The 15,665-nt window shown below is 40.1% G+C and overlaps 1 protein-coding gene across 3 annotated transcripts in view; it reads right to left on the bottom strand.

The window, feature by feature from the left end:
- NELL2 (neural EGFL like 2) overlaps positions 1 to 15,665 on the bottom strand; it is a 465,627-nt gene that overhangs the window by 18,411 nt on the left and 431,551 nt on the right. For all 3 annotated transcript variants that reach the window (XM_060191433.1, XM_016188843.2, XM_060191432.1), the window contains exon 17: positions 12,858 to 12,998. In XM_060191433.1, coding sequence (XP_060047416.1) covers positions 12,858 to 12,998 — 141 coding nt within the window. The remainder of the gene's footprint in view (positions 1 to 12,857; positions 12,999 to 15,665) is intronic.

The raw sequence follows: 15,665 nt of genomic DNA on the forward strand, positions 1-15,665 counted from the left end.
AAGATAGAGAAATGGGGGCCAGGTGGTGGTGCATGTGGTTAAGTGCACACATTACAGTACGCAAGGACCCAGGTTTAAGCCCCTGGTCCGCACCTGCAGGGGGAGTTTGAGTGGTGAAGTGGTGCTGCAGGTATCTCTCTGTTTCTTTCCTTCTCTTTCTTTCCCTCCCCTCTCCCTCTCCCTCTGTCTCTAGCCAATAATAAATAAATAAAAGGGGGAAAAGAGAGAGAGAGAGAGAGACTGAGAGAACACAGCACTGAAGTTTCCTTCAATGCAGTGAAGACTGGACTGGAACCAGGGCTGTCCGTCATTCCCAGCTTGTCTTCACATCCTGCCTCTTGTCCACAAAAGGTCAAATGACCACTAACAACCCATGCCTCCCACAAAGAATCCCCACTTGCTAACTTTTCCATTACTGGTTATCATTTCAGCTCTGGCTGGACTCCACTGGCAACTTCCTAGTCTTTACCCAACCTCACTATTTCCACGGTGACCAGGACCTAGAGCATTTTCACACAGATGAAAAGCAAACAGATCTTGACCCATAGACCAGGCCTATAAGAGGAGAAGTGATTCGTTTTTTCTTTATCCCCATAATTTAAAGGTCACAAGCCAAAACACATTCTGAGAACACTGTGTGAGTGGTAGTGAGCAGCCTTTTCCCATTTCACCTGTTTCCTCTTGAGTAAAGGTCAAGAAAGAAAGAATTATATCACAGCAGTAGAAAGTGGATTAGGGAGACAATGGAACAGACATGTAGCTTTTAATGAGGGGAGCTAATTGCCTTGAAAAAAATTAATAGAAATAACTCAGTAAATATATTTCTAAAATTGCTGGCTGTCAAAATTACTTGAAGACATAGCTTTGTCAAGATTATACATTTAATTTTATATTGCCCATAATATATAATTAGTTATATATTTGATTAGTAAATTATTAAGTGCCTATGTTCTGTTGTATATGCATTCTTAAAAAAAGCTACCTGACAAATAGGTTTATCTATATTTATGATGCCCACTTTGGTCTCTGGGTCTGAAAAATAAATAAAAGGAAATAAAAAAATACTAGTTAAGTAATATTTTAAATATTTCTTTTAAAATATTTAAATGTTTTATTTATTTATTAGATTGAATCAGAGAATAAGAGGGAGAGGAAGGGGAGATAGAGAAGGAGAAAGGAAGATACCTGAAACACTGCTTCACCACTTGTGAAGCTTCCCTTCTGTAGGTGAAGAAGTATTATTTCTTTCATATCAGAAAGTTTTCCCTTAGTAATGGAAGTTAAATTCTATAAAGTAGCTCCATAGCTGATCTATTGGGAAACATCAAGCATATTTGATGAGTTGGCCATTCTATCACATTAGATACCTTTGCTATAAGGAATTTTCACAAGTAGGAGGGCACTAAATATAGTGTCTTTAACCATAAACTCTACAAAGTACTCTTCACAGACAATCATTTTAATACCCATAAGAAAGACATTGTAGCATTTATAGCAGTGGTTGGATTTTTATAATCACTTTGATGAACATTTAAAACAAAACACTGTTAGCAGGTAATACATTTCTTCTTTGTCCTCTCCTTTCCCTTCCCCTTCCCCTCTCTTCCCTCCCTCCTTCCCTTCCTTTTTCTGTTAGGTAGAGATAGGCAGAAAGACAGACAGATAGATAGGTATGGAAAGATACCATAGCAGCAAAACTTCCTTCAATGTGACAGGGGCCAGACTTGAGCCTGGGTTGCACCCATGGCTATGAGGATTAAATGAGTTAACATATGAAAGTGCTTATCCAAGGGAACTATTTTGCTGATCCTCATTTTATTTTCATAAAGACAGACAGAGCCCCAGATTTGCTATTGATGACAAAGCAGAGATTTCTTGGCACAAAAAAATCTATGCTCTTAAATAAAGTACATCTATAATGAAGAAACAGAAAAAAAATTGCTCCCCAAAAAAAGGTTGGTATATACTGGAGAAATGTGTAAGCGAGAACATCATAGAGGACTAATTAGCGCCTTTTGACATCCAGTGGGATGTGAATTAATTTGGACACCTTTTGCCTTTTCTACTTGCTACCTTGGGTTTCCCAATGCAGCCCATCCTCAGATTAAGGACATCATCACATTTTGAAACGCTCTTATAGATACAGTTTTATTATAGTCTAAGTTTCCTAAAATAAACATATGTAAATGGTATGTACTCTGCTTTGTAAAACCTACTGTAGTATAGTGATTTCTGAGTTAAAAGAAAACACCTCTAGTTCCTTGAGTGAGTCACTAGAGAAATAATATTGTCAAGACTTCAGTTTAGGGGGCTGGGTGGTGGCACACTGGATTAAGTACACACAGTACCAAGGGCAAGGACCCACACAAGGATCCTGGTTCAAGCCCCCAGCTCCCCATTTGCAGGGGGGTCATTTTATAAGTGGTGAAGCAGGTCTGCAGGTGTCTTTCTCTTCCCTTCCCTATCTCCCCCCAACCCTCTCAATTTCTCTCTTTCTTCTCTAATTAAAAAAAAAAAAGAAAAAAAAATGGCCCCAGGAGCAATGGATTTGTAGTGCAGGCACTGAGTCCCAGAGATAACCTTGGAGGGAAAAAAAGACTTCGGTTTCACATAATAATTATTTATTTATTTATTATATTCGGTTTCAAATAATAATTTGAACTCCTTGTAGCATCTGACAAAGAAAGTTCATCTCCTCTCCCTGATTCACTTTATTTCCTGCTTCCTATTAGGTCAATAACTATTTTTGTATTGTTCTCCTGCCAACACATTCTCCAGGTAGGGCCACTAAACTAGCAGTTAGCAAAGAGGAGGTAAAGAAAGCATGATCTTGGGCCAGGGATTAAAGTTGCACACTGGTACAAGTAACACACAGAATTTGCATGTAGAGGTCCCAAGTTCAATCCCTGGCACCGCTAGTAGTCAAAGCTGAGCAGTGCACTGGTCCAATAAACAAACACTCATATGGTCGGTGGCAAGAGGGCATTGAATGATGCCTCCTTTAAAATCATCAAGATATACTGCAGGTAGGACTTGTGGCATGGGGGGAGTAGCTACTAGACCTGCAGCTGAAGAGGTACTCAGGGCACGAGCAAGGACCATGCTTAGTCTGAGCTTTATCAAGCAGACAGCAGAATGTGCTCTTAGGGAATTGCAGAAATATCTCATCCAGATGTTCACTCTAGAAGATTTTCAACTATTTTGGAAAAGGGATTTTAGTACTGGGAGTCAGTAAATCAGTTAAATAAGCCATTTCAGTAGTCCAGGCAAGATGTAGCCATGTAATAAAAGCAAGTATCTAAATAGTCTTCTAATATACAAGACTTTAAGCACTTTCATATGATAACTCATTTAATCCTTCTCATAGCAACTCTAATGGGTACAGTCATGATCCCCCTTGTATAGATCAGGTATATACACATAATGGAATACTACTCCGCTATTTAAAATGATGAATTTACCTTCTTCACCTCATCTTGGAAGAAGCTTGAAGGAATCATGTTAAGTGAGATAAGCCAGAAAGAGAAGGATGAATATGGGATGATCTCACTCATGGACAGAAGCTGAGAAATAAGGACAGAAAGGGAAACACAAAGCAGAACTTGGGCTGGGTTTGGTGTATTGCACCAAAGGAAAGGACTGGGGACTGAGGAGCTTTCAGGTCCTGGTACATGATGGTGGAGGAGGATCTAGGCTGGGGGTGAGCATGTTTTGCAGAAAACTGAGAAATTTTACACATGTACCCACAACTGTATTTACTATACACCGTTAATTCACCTCCCCCCTCAAAATAAATGTTCCATGATTTTCTTTTTTCTTTTAAATATTTATTTTATTTATTTATTCCCTTTTGTTGCCCATATTGTTTTATTGTTGTAGTTATTATTGTTGTTGTCGTTGTTGGATAGGACAGAGAGAAATGGAGAGAGGAGGGGAAGACAGAGAGGAGGAGAGAAAGACACCTGCAGACCTGCTTCACCGCCTGTGAAGCGACTCCCCTGCAGGTGGGGAGCCGGGGTTCGAACCGGGATCCTTATGCCGGTCCTTGTGCTTTGCACCACCTGTGCTTAACCCACTGCGCTACAGCCCGACTCCCATTCCATGATTTTCTAAAAACCACAAAGCCACTACAGTATAGAGTCCAGATGGTGCTGTGCTTACTGATAAGCAGCAGGGATACATAGGTCAAAAAAATCAAAAAAATTAAAAAAATAAAGGAATGGTAAAGATAGAATCTCCCCAAGGTAGAAACTATGAAGATAAAATAACCTAATAATCTATTTTGCTTCAGTGGGTGGGGGTTAAGAATGAAGCTTCAATATCTGGCTTGGAAAACTTGGTTGATGCTATCTATAAAAAGAAGAGCTTGGGCTGGCTGAGGAGTGGTGGTGGATGAGAGGGATAAGAAAAGACAGGTGTTGGCTTAGGGTACATGTGCTGAAATACGCTTTCCTTTGAGGTTTAAGTAGAGCTGCTTAGTAGTAGTTGGATTTGCGTTTGCAGCTCAGGAACTAGGACTCCAGAGGTTAACTCCAGAGGTTTTCCATTTGCATTTCCCTATCCTCTCTGAGTCTGTAGCGGTCACATCAGATAATTCTGAAAATACCATATATTCTGCAAAGGCTTTCTTGAACTCAAATATAGAGTGATTTCTTCATATTTACTTACAACACTTTTTTAAAATATTTGTCCTCAAGTGCTTACCATTTTTGCTTTTCTAGTTTTCCCATCTATTATTTATTTATAGATAGAGAGAGGCAGAGAAACAGAGAGAGAGGAAACACAGTACCAGAACTTCCTTCATTGAGGTGGGGGTCTGGGCTTGAGTGGGGACTGGATACATGGCAAAGTGGCTGACTGCTCAACTGAGTTACTTTGCCAGGCTTTTCTCATCTACTCTTAAAGCACTCTTTCCTGTGTGAGAGAGAGATGTGGTGTCTCATGATTTCACTTACACAAGTGTGTGCAACCAGTCATCTCCCTGGCCATAGCTTTCACATCTACTAAAGAAAGGCAGTGCATTCTATCTTGTATGACAGGTACTGTTGTATATTTTTATCTCTTCAACAACATGAGTGCAGTGGCCACAGCTCCTTTATACCTGCATTCAGCCAGGGCCTGGCGAAGTACCTCAGGGTACCTGTGCATGTGGCTCTGGAACTGCTATTTATTGTGTTGAGTGGGATTCATATCACCTTTATTCTTTTTCTTGATTTATACTAAAACTTTAATGGTACTTGGCTTGAACATACTACTCAAATGATACTATCCTGTAAACATTATTGTGTGTGTGTGTGTTCTTCTTACTAACTCAGAAAAACTCATGGAGCTTAAATGTAATCCAGAAATTAAAGCAACACAGGGAAGTATAGGGAAGAAAATGAGTAGTCCAATGTGAGAAAACCATGGGGCTTCACACCCAAGTAGAGATGAACTGTCAGGCATAGATAACAGGATGACATGGAGGAGAAGGAGGTGCTGGCACAGTACCTGCAGATTAAATATCTACACTCCTGAGGCAAATGGATGAGCAAAACAACATAAACTGTGCATGGATACAGTGTATAGACACTATATTGTGGACTACATAACAGCAGCCTAAAAGTAGCGGAACAGGGTTCGGCATCTTATTCATGTCTTCCAGGATGAGTCTGCTGCTTGAGAGAAATTGCAAGCCCACTGCTGTGGTGTTGTCAACTTGGAAATGCTCATTTCTCTCACAGCTGAAAAGTGGCACTTTCTCAGCTGTAATCATACTCGTATACCTGCATCCTTCTACATATTAATATTACAATTCCACAAAAAGGGGATTTTTTTTTTTAGAAGGATAGGGATCTTTATATGTATGGAACACAGGTGGATTCTTCTGAAAGAATCCTTCAGAACACACTGTCTTCTGAAATAATGGTAGATTTTTTTGAAGTTGTTATAAATTCTGTGGGAAGATCACAGTAAAATCATCTTTCTAGAATTGTGATTTTTTAACTACATTTTTTTCTTATTTATTTTTTAATTGGGAGGTTAGTGGTTTACAGTATAGTTGTTGGCATATAGATACAAGTTCTCATCTCCTGAAGATAGGTGTGTACAGAACAATCTCACCCCCAAACTAGATCCATCATCATGTACCAAGACCTGAAACTTCCCTGTCCTCCTTCCCCAGAATCACTTGCTTTGGTGCAATATGACAAACCAGTCCAAGTTTTATTTTTTTTAATTTTTAAAAATATTTATTTATTTATTTATTCCCTTTTGTTGTCCTAGTTGTTTTATTGTTGCAGTTATTGTTGTTGTTGTAATTGATGTTGTTGTTAGGTAGGACAGAGAGAAATAGAGAGGAGGGGAAGACAGAGAGGGGGAGAGAAAGGCAGACACCTGCAGACCGGCTTCACGGATTGTGAAGTGACTCCCTTGCAGGTGGGGAGCCAGGGGCCCAAACCGGGATCCTTTTTCCCCCCCCCCTTTTTAAAAAAAATATTTATTTTATTTATTCATTCCCTTTTGTTGCCCTTGTTGTTTTATTGTTGTAGTTATTATTGTTGTTGTCGTTGTTGGATAGGACAGAGAGAAATGGAGAGAGGAGGGGAAGACAGAGAGGAGAAGAGAAAGATTGACACCTGCAGACCTGCTTCACTGCCTGTGAAGCGACTCCCCTGCAGGTGGGGAGGTGGGGTTCAAACCGGGATCCTTATGCCGGTCCTTGTGCTTTGTGCCACCTGCGCTTAACCCGCTGCGCTACAGCCCGACTCCCTAAACCGGGATCCTTATGTCGGTCCTTGTGCTTTGCGCCACATACGCTTAACCCGCTGCACTACCACCTGACTCCCCCAAGTTTTATTTTATGTTTCCTTTTTTTGGTCTTGTTTCCTAAGGTCTGATCAGTACTGAGACCATCCTATATTCATCCTTCTCTTTACTGCTGGTGTGAATGTCAATTGGTCCAATCTCTGTGGAGAGCAGTCTAGAGAACTCTCAGAAGGCTAGAAATGAATCTACCCTATGACCTGGCAATTCCTCTCTTGGGGATATATTCTAAATCTAAAAAGATCTTTTAAGTTTTTTTTTTTATTATTAAGTATTTTATTCATTGTAGAGAGAGACAGCAGAGCACTGACTATGGTGACTCTGGGGATTGAACCTGGGACCCCAGAGCCTCAGGAATGAAAGCCATCTGCATATCCATATGGTATCTCCACATGCTCTCTGGGGATTTATCTTAAGGAAGCAAACAGCTATGCAAAGAGATCTGTGTATACCTATGTTCACAGGAGTACAGCCTAGGCATCAAATAACAGATGAGTGGTGTGGGAAAAGGGCCCACTGTCCGGGAAGTCCAGGTCATTGTTTCCATGAGAGTCTGAGCAAACAGACCCCAAGTTCTCCCCCTTCCTGGGTAGAAACAATGGCAGGTCCCTCCTGACCTCCTGAACTAATGATGGATGGCTTCAGAGATAGATATGGCACCCTTTCTGTACATGCCACTCCATCCACTTAAAACAAAGGCCGTGAATTACTGTGTACTCAATTGCTCCTCTCCCCCCTGCCCTGAAATTTACCCTCAGAGAAAATTGCATTGTTGAGCTCATGACCAAGTCTTGTACGGTAACTTTGCAGTTGTGATCAAATACTTTGTAGGTCAAGATGTAACTATGCATTGTGTTTGGGTTAAAGACTAACCTCAACCTTCTCCCTGGACTGTGGGCATATCTGCTTGCTTGTATCCCTAATAAATGAATTGACTCTCTGAGGCTTCTCCCGGAGCTGACTGCTTGCTTGTCTCTCTGCGCACTACACCCTTGTCACACAGAGCCACCTAGATCTCCCAGGGTGGCTTCACTCTCTGCTGCCTACTGCCAGGGAGGCGGGGGACCCAGAGCAACATGCAGAGTAGCTAAGAAAGTTGTATATATGCACAATGGACTCCACTATCAAGAATAATGGAGTAAACTTCTTCACCTCATCTTAGATGCAGCTTGAATGGGGATTTTTTTTTTTAAAAAAAGCAACATTTCCCACTGTCTTTGTGTATGGGATGTCCCTGAGAGTTATTTTTATTTTTTTAACTTTGTAAAAAATATAAGAGAAAAATAAAATTGTCTTTAGTATTTATTAATTGTTTTTATTAGGGATTGACATGTGATAGGCTTATGAGGGATAGTTGCACAACTTCTATGTCCTTCACCTGGGTCCTGTGCCTCCCCCTAGCCCCCGTGCCTTTTTATTCATAACAGCTGTTTGTTATTGAGGTAGCCTTGGTTTACATGACTATGCATGCTCTGGGAGGCTGGGTGGTGGTGCACCCAGCTGAGCACACATGTTACTACTACATGCTAGGAACTGGGCTCAAATCCCCAGTTCCCATTTGCGGGAGTGGGGGAGGGGAAGCTTCATGAGCAATGAATCAGTGTTGCAGGTGTCTCTCTTTCTCTCTCTCTCTCTTTATATCCAATACCCTTTCAACATCTCTCTGTCCTATCAAAGCTCAACATAAGAAAAAAAAAAGGTAAAGCTGTGAAGGCAGTGAGTCACAGTGATAACTCTGATGGCCATAAAAAAATAAATAAAAATGAGTAAATAAAGAGAGGAGGAACAAGTATAGAATTTCAGGCTGGCAAAGTAGCTTTCTTGGGTAGTGCACTGTTCTTGCAATGTACAAGGCTCCTGTGCTAAATATGCATAGACATAGGCCCTACATCAGATCAATGGGGTTTACAGTTAATGGTATTATATACTTTTCCCATATTTGGGAGCTCCTCTCTGCCCTGATCCAGCTTTCTAATACTATTCTCAACTCTAGCACCATCTTCCCAGAAAATACTTTTTGTCCACTTGCACATTAGCTGTCAGGCTCAAGAAAAAATTAGTAAAGTCATGACCCCCTTGGAATATATTAAATTAGACTTCCTAGCTTCTTCCAACATGAAGACCCCAAATCTCACCTGCTATATTCTTACCTTGGGGTTCCTGATTATTACATAATTTGTTCTGCTTTGTATCTCAATGATTTTTTCAGCTACCAAGTTGCAGATGCTACCATGATGCCACCTGGACTTCCCTGGGCAGATGGCCTCACCAATGTGTCCTGGAACCCCACTTCTCCAGAGCCCTACCCCACTCAGAGAAAGATAGAAACAGGCTGGGAGTATGGATTGACTCGCCAATGCCCATGTCCAGCAGAAAATCGATTACAGAAGCCATACCTCCCACCTTTTGCACCCCATAAAGATCTTTGGTCCATACTCCCAGAGGGATAAAGAATAGGGAAGCTTCCAAGGAAGTGGATAGGATACTCTGGTGGTGGGAACTATATGGAACTATACCCCTTATCCCACAATCTTTTCGATTATTACTAAATAACTAATAAAATGAAAGTATGCTAAGTTTAGCTTCTAATGCAAAACTGAAATAGTTTTTTCTGACTGACTTTGTTTTCTCAGTTAAATAAGAAACAAGACCCTCAACACAGAATGAAGAGAAAATGCCAGGCTAGTCTGAGGGTGTTTCTGTCCGGGCATGTGCTCTCTGGATTGGAGAGAACTCGACCTAGGCTGCTGCTTACGCAACGATGCGGGAGAGGAACCAGGAACTCTTGTGATTGAGCGGGAATGCAGTACAACTCTCCTTTATTGATCAGATACAACGCCTTTTATATATCTCTTTAACCGGAAATGGCAAATAGGGAAAGGAAATGGCTAGGAGAGGGTGCGGAGCAAAAAAAAAAGCGAGAACATAGAAAGCTTCCATAGCAGCTGTTGCGAAGGTTCTAACCAATGGGATTAAACCAGTACCCTGAAGGCAAGGCGGGTCTCAGGCAAAACAGTGATTATGTAAATAGACCACAGCATCAAGCAATGCAGGGGACCTTGCGATTGTAGGGTGGGGTATAAAATTATAGATTAACAATCCTGGTAGCAGTCCCCTAAGAATTTCCCCATGTTTTGTTTCTATTCTTTAAAAAAAAATTTTTTTTGTTATCTTTATTTGATAGAGACAACCATAAATTAAGAGGGGGGAAGATAGATGAGGGAAAGAGACAGAGAGACACCTGCAGCCCTGCTTTACAACTTGTGAAGTTTTCCCCCTGAAGGTGGGGGCTAGGGGCTTGAACCTGGGTATTGTAGTGTGTGCACTTAATTAAGTGTGCCAAAACCCGGCCCCTTGTTTGTATTCTTATGCAGTGCTCTCCTTTGGGATGGGAGCTGGATCTCTTGCTTCTTCCATTCAGAATATGGGGGAAGTGATGAAATTCTGTGTTTGAGACGGTGGCTTGTGTCATTGACACCTGCCTTTGCTTGCAGGTTGCTCCAAGTAAAGACCATCCCTCCTTGCCTTCTTCCTTCTGTCAGTGTAATTGTGTAAAGCAACTATGCTTTGGGGAACTCAAGTCACATGAATGACTTTGGAAATAGATTCCCACTCTCTGTTGCTCCTGTCCCAGTCTAGGCTATGAGACCATAGACCTAGACAATAAATGCATGAGAAATCCAGCTAATCAGTGAGTAGATTACTTACTTAGAGAAGCCATGAGTGAACACTTATTATTTTAGCTGCTAAGTTTTGAGGGTAATTTGTCATGCATCAGTAGATAATTAATGCAAGCCTCATGAGGCTTGTGGTCCTCAGTTTAAAAGATGGAGAATACAGATACAAATGTAAATAAGAGAGTTGGCAAAGGTATGCTTGCTTTTCTAACCAATCTCAGATGCACAGAAAAGGGTGTGGAATGCAAGGCTAAACACCAGGCAGAATTCAGCATAGGCTGCATTAGAGTGGAAATGGAAAGGATGGGGAGAGGGGGGTGATGAAATGAAGAGGCGTTTTCACCGTTCATCTATATTTAATGTGTGTTATTTGCATTATTCATAATCCGCATATATCCACTAGGTATAACTTACAAGGAAAAAAAAAAAAACCTTAGCCAAAAAATAGTGCTGAAGGCTTCTTCTCATAATCCAACATGGAAAGAATGCAAAGTAGCCTACCAGTGAAGAGCAAAATCAGTTTGGGTTGTCCCACTAACTGTAAAACTGTGGTTTTGGGTCTTCTCTATAGAGAGAAATAATCACTCCGGAACATTCACATCTGTGAGGTACAACTCTCAAACCAAAGCTATGTGGGTATTTACATATGTCAGGTTTTACTCCTGGGTAAGGACAAAGCACTTCTTAAGAGGTGTTACAGTGAATAAGCCTTGAACCCTTAAGCATAAGAGTTTGGAGTTTGATCCCTGGCAACACATGTGCCAGAGTGATGCTCTGGTTCTTGCTCTCTCTTCTTCTCTTGCTCTCATCAATTCAAAAATCAACAAATCTTTTGAAGGCAGCACATCTATCTTATATAAACATTCAGAAGAATTCTCTGCTCAAGTTCCCAGAGCTTTACAGCTTCTAGCAAAGCATTTTGGGAGCCTTGACATCTATCACCCAAGTTGGATTCACTTTTCTCTATGAGAAAGACCTTTGAGGCCCAAGGATAAAAAGCTCTTTATTATTTAGATTTCAGGTACTGTTGAGTTAGATTCTCCAAGGTTTTCATTGATTGTGTCATCTTAGCTGCATTATTCTCTCAGGCTGTTAATCTACAAAATTGTAACTATACATAGAGAAAATTATGACTTTTTGAGGTTCATTTTACTTAACACTCCTGTACCAATCCTCAGATGGCAAATCTTTGCAATGTGAGGAGACCTCCTGGCAATTAACAACTGGGCTTTGCTTATTCTCCTTCCTCTCTCACCTCCCCTCCTGTCTTCCCGCCCCTTTCCTTTCCTTTCTTTCTCCAGTGCAAGGGCCTCAACACATACATGATTTCACCACTCCTGGGCTGACTTATTTTCATTAATTTTACTTCAGATACAGAGAGACAGAGAGGGAGAGATATCACAGCACCAAAGTTTCCTGTAGTTCTGTGATACTTATATGTGGTGCCCAGGCTTGAAAACCCAGGCATATTTCACAAGGCTAACTGTAGATGAGAGCTACCTTCTCTCCCCTCGGCTTCCTTCCAAAGAATCAAACCCCTTAAGAGAAGGCATTATCATATTTTTCAGTTCACTGAAAATAATAAAAAAATTAAAGGTAAGTAGCTAAGTAAAATATAACTGAGTTTTTGTTGATATATATTAAATCTTTTTGGAAGGAGGGACCATATGTTCTATATCAAATATTTGGCACTAAATAAGCACCTCTTAGTTTGCCAGGCAAGTGACATGTCAGGAAGAGCCCAAAGTAGTGTTATTGTATATATTTTCCTTGGACACATCATCATGCTATTTCCTCTATCTTCAGTTTTCATCTATCCTGCTTTCCTTATTTCATTTTCCTAGCCCCTTTTGGGTCAGATATTTTCTTGCTCATAAAAATTTTACCAATTACTATGGGTTTATTTATCCTAAGACACCCTTTGCCAGTTATATGTCCACAGAATCAAGTGTCATAGATTTTAACTATTCAAACCATCAGTGATCGCACATTGCAAACCAAAGTTAGAATTCAAGATATTTCTCATCACTATTTGTATGAACACACAACAAAATCACCAATAACTTAACCCTAATATCAATTATTTATATATGCAAATGTACATAATATATTCTTTTTCTGATGTTTGTGATGCTTTTCACATTTACTAAAAGTTGGGTGACTGCTGCATTTCCTTTGAAAGATTAAGTCAAAACAGAGAGTTGCCGTTTCTAGAACGTGAAACTACAGTAAGGTTGACACTATCAACTGTTTATAGAAGATAACAAATATTTCTTGAACTGGAACCATGTATTAGTACAAAAACTTCATACTTTATACCTTAGTCAAAAACTAAAGGGCTTGTGCTAAAGATATAACACATAAACTTGTACTGACCTTCACAGGATTCTCCGCTCAATGAAAACATTCCGTTGTCGTGGTAGCCGTCTCTGCACTCACAGTGGTACCAGCCAGGCAGGTTGATACAGTTAGCACGACTGTCGCACTGAACAAAACCATCAGAGCACTCGTCAATGTCTGTTTGTCAAAGAAAGCAAAAATTAAAAAAAAACACAATCAAGATGTTGCATGATTCATCCTTCCCCTTTAAAGACACTGAAATATTTTGCTCATTGGATATAAAAATGTTGATTGCTGACAAGTCCTGAGAACTGAGAAAATAGGAAATTAAGAAAGTCCATTTGGTTGTCAAAAGTTATACAGGCAGAAACATCTAAAGGCTTCTTTATTACACATGCCACCCAGCAGATAGAAAACAGACTGGCCTAGGATCCTAAGAGGGCACCTACAGAAGGGAGTTAAAAGATGTTAGGGATCCAGTTCAAGATGGCAGAGAAGGACTTCTGTTGATGGTGGGACTGGTGTGCAGACACCAACCCTAGGGTTGACACTCAACAACTGTCTTGTAGATCTTTTATTTCCCCAATAAAGTGATTTCAAAATTAACAAGAAGAAAGAAAACAAACAAACCATGTGTGAGAATCATTAGCACAGCGTGGTCAGTATTTACAGATTCCTTTAGTACTGCCATGCTACTTTCTTAATTATTGGGCTTTTAGACAGAGCCTTTAGTACGCATGAGAGTCACATGTAAACTCATCCAATCACACTCAGCAGTTCCCAGAAGTTCTGAAGGCCAGTCTAAGTCCCTGAATGAGAAAGATTTCCTGACCCAGAAACTCTTCAGAAGATGAGAAACTGAAACCTGATCCACAATTTAAAGATTAACTATTTTATTGTCTGCGCCTTCAAATATGCACATAGCCATCCTTCAAAGAGCGAAATAGCAAACAGGAAAAACGTAGCCTTTATTTCTTGTATGCTTATTTGCTTTAGGTACATTAAAATGAAGTCCTTCACTATTTAATTGAGACAGTTACACAAAGACTAGAGCTGAGGAAGAAAACTGGCATTTTTTAAAATATCATCTAAGAATTACCAAGTTTGAACAAATTACTTTCCAAATTGAGTAATCAAAATATTCCAAAAACTTAGTACAGGATGTATAAGCTCACAGGATTTAGTCTTGATTATAAGGACTTTAATTTTATACTCAGTAGGTACATTCTACAGAAAAGTAAAAATAAATTGCATAAAAAGCTCTGACTTCATTATATTTTCTGTTGTAGACAGGAACTAGTTTCTACTTCCTTAGGAACAATAAGAACTCTCTAATTAGCTTTGTTTTTTTGCAGAATAGTCAACTCATGCTGACATTAAGTTGCTGTTCCAGAGTACATATAGCTCAGAATCAAATGTTTCACCATCCAACAATAGTTATAGGCATACCCCAGTGACTAGAATTAACTTAGATAATAAAAATAGACGGCACTGGTGAGGACAGTTTCTCTAAGGCATTGTTGAGAGGTAATGATAAAAAATAAACTGAAAAGAAAAAAAAAACTAAAGAGAGGAAAAAGTATGACTGAAAAAAACCCATACAGGTGCCTAATTCTCTCAGACTCTCATAGGTGTGGTCACACAAAACTCTCTTCCTCACCACCAGAGACCACGTGCTTCAGCACCAACTATAAAAAGCTTTAAAAAATATTATCTTTATTTATTCGATAGAGACAGTCAGAAATGGAGAGGATAAGGGGAGGGAGAGAGGGAGAGAGACAGAGAGATACCTGTAGTCCTGCTTCACCACTTGTAAAGCTTTCCTCCTGCAGGTGGGACCAGGGGCTCAAACCTGGGTCCTTGTACACTGTAACATGTGCACTCAACCAGGTGTGCCACTGCACCAGTTCCCTGTAAATGGCTTTTGCTATCAGCATTTAAAGGGTTACTAAAGAAAACAACACACTGTTTCTTGTAACATAAAAAAGTATTTATAAAGGAGACATCAGAGTGAGAAACAACCTTGTCCTAATGCTGTTATTTCTATGAGAGCAAGATAACAAGAATAAAAATACTTAAAAGTCTAGAATAATACATATCTAAAATATACCCTAATTATTACTTTAACCCATTTATTGTTATTATTATTATTGTTATTTTGGAGAGAGAGAGAGAGAGGGAGGGAGGAAGAGAGAGAGAGAGAGAGAGAGAGAGAGAGAGAGAGAGAAGGGGAGAGGCAGAGAAACAGGTGAGAAAGGGAAAGGACCAGTCTTCCTTTCCTTCCACATGGCTGGATCAGGACTTGAACATGGGTCAAACCTGAACATGGTAAAGCAGCATCCTGTCCTAGTGAGCTATTTCTAGGACCCTAACCTGCTTATTTTTAATAAAAGCTAAATGAAAACTTCTTACATTTTACACAAAAGAAGAGAAAGCCACGATCTTTTAAAGATGAACACACTATTTTAATGCAAAATTAGATACCCTTTCATACTGTTCATCATTCATAAAGGTCTGACACCATTTCTTTTTTTTTTTTAATTTTTATTCATAAAAAGGAAACACTGACAAAAACCATAGGAAAAGAGGGGTACAACTCCACACAATTCCCACCACCAGAACTCTGTATCCTATCCCCTCCCCTGATAGCTTTCCTATTCTTTAACCCTCTGGGAGTATGGACCCAGGGTCATTATGGGGTGCAAAAGGTGAAAGGTCTGGCTTCTGTAATTGCTTCCCTGCTGAACATGGGTGTTGGCAGGTCAATCCATACTCCCAGCCTGTCTCTCTCTTTCCCTAGTGGGGTGGGGTTCTGGGGAAGTGGGGCTCCAGGACACAGGACAC

Source organism: Erinaceus europaeus, chromosome 5 (genome assembly GCF_950295315.1).
Source record: "Erinaceus europaeus chromosome 5, mEriEur2.1, whole genome shotgun sequence".
Lineage (NCBI taxonomy): Eukaryota > Metazoa > Chordata > Mammalia > Eulipotyphla > Erinaceidae > Erinaceus > Erinaceus europaeus.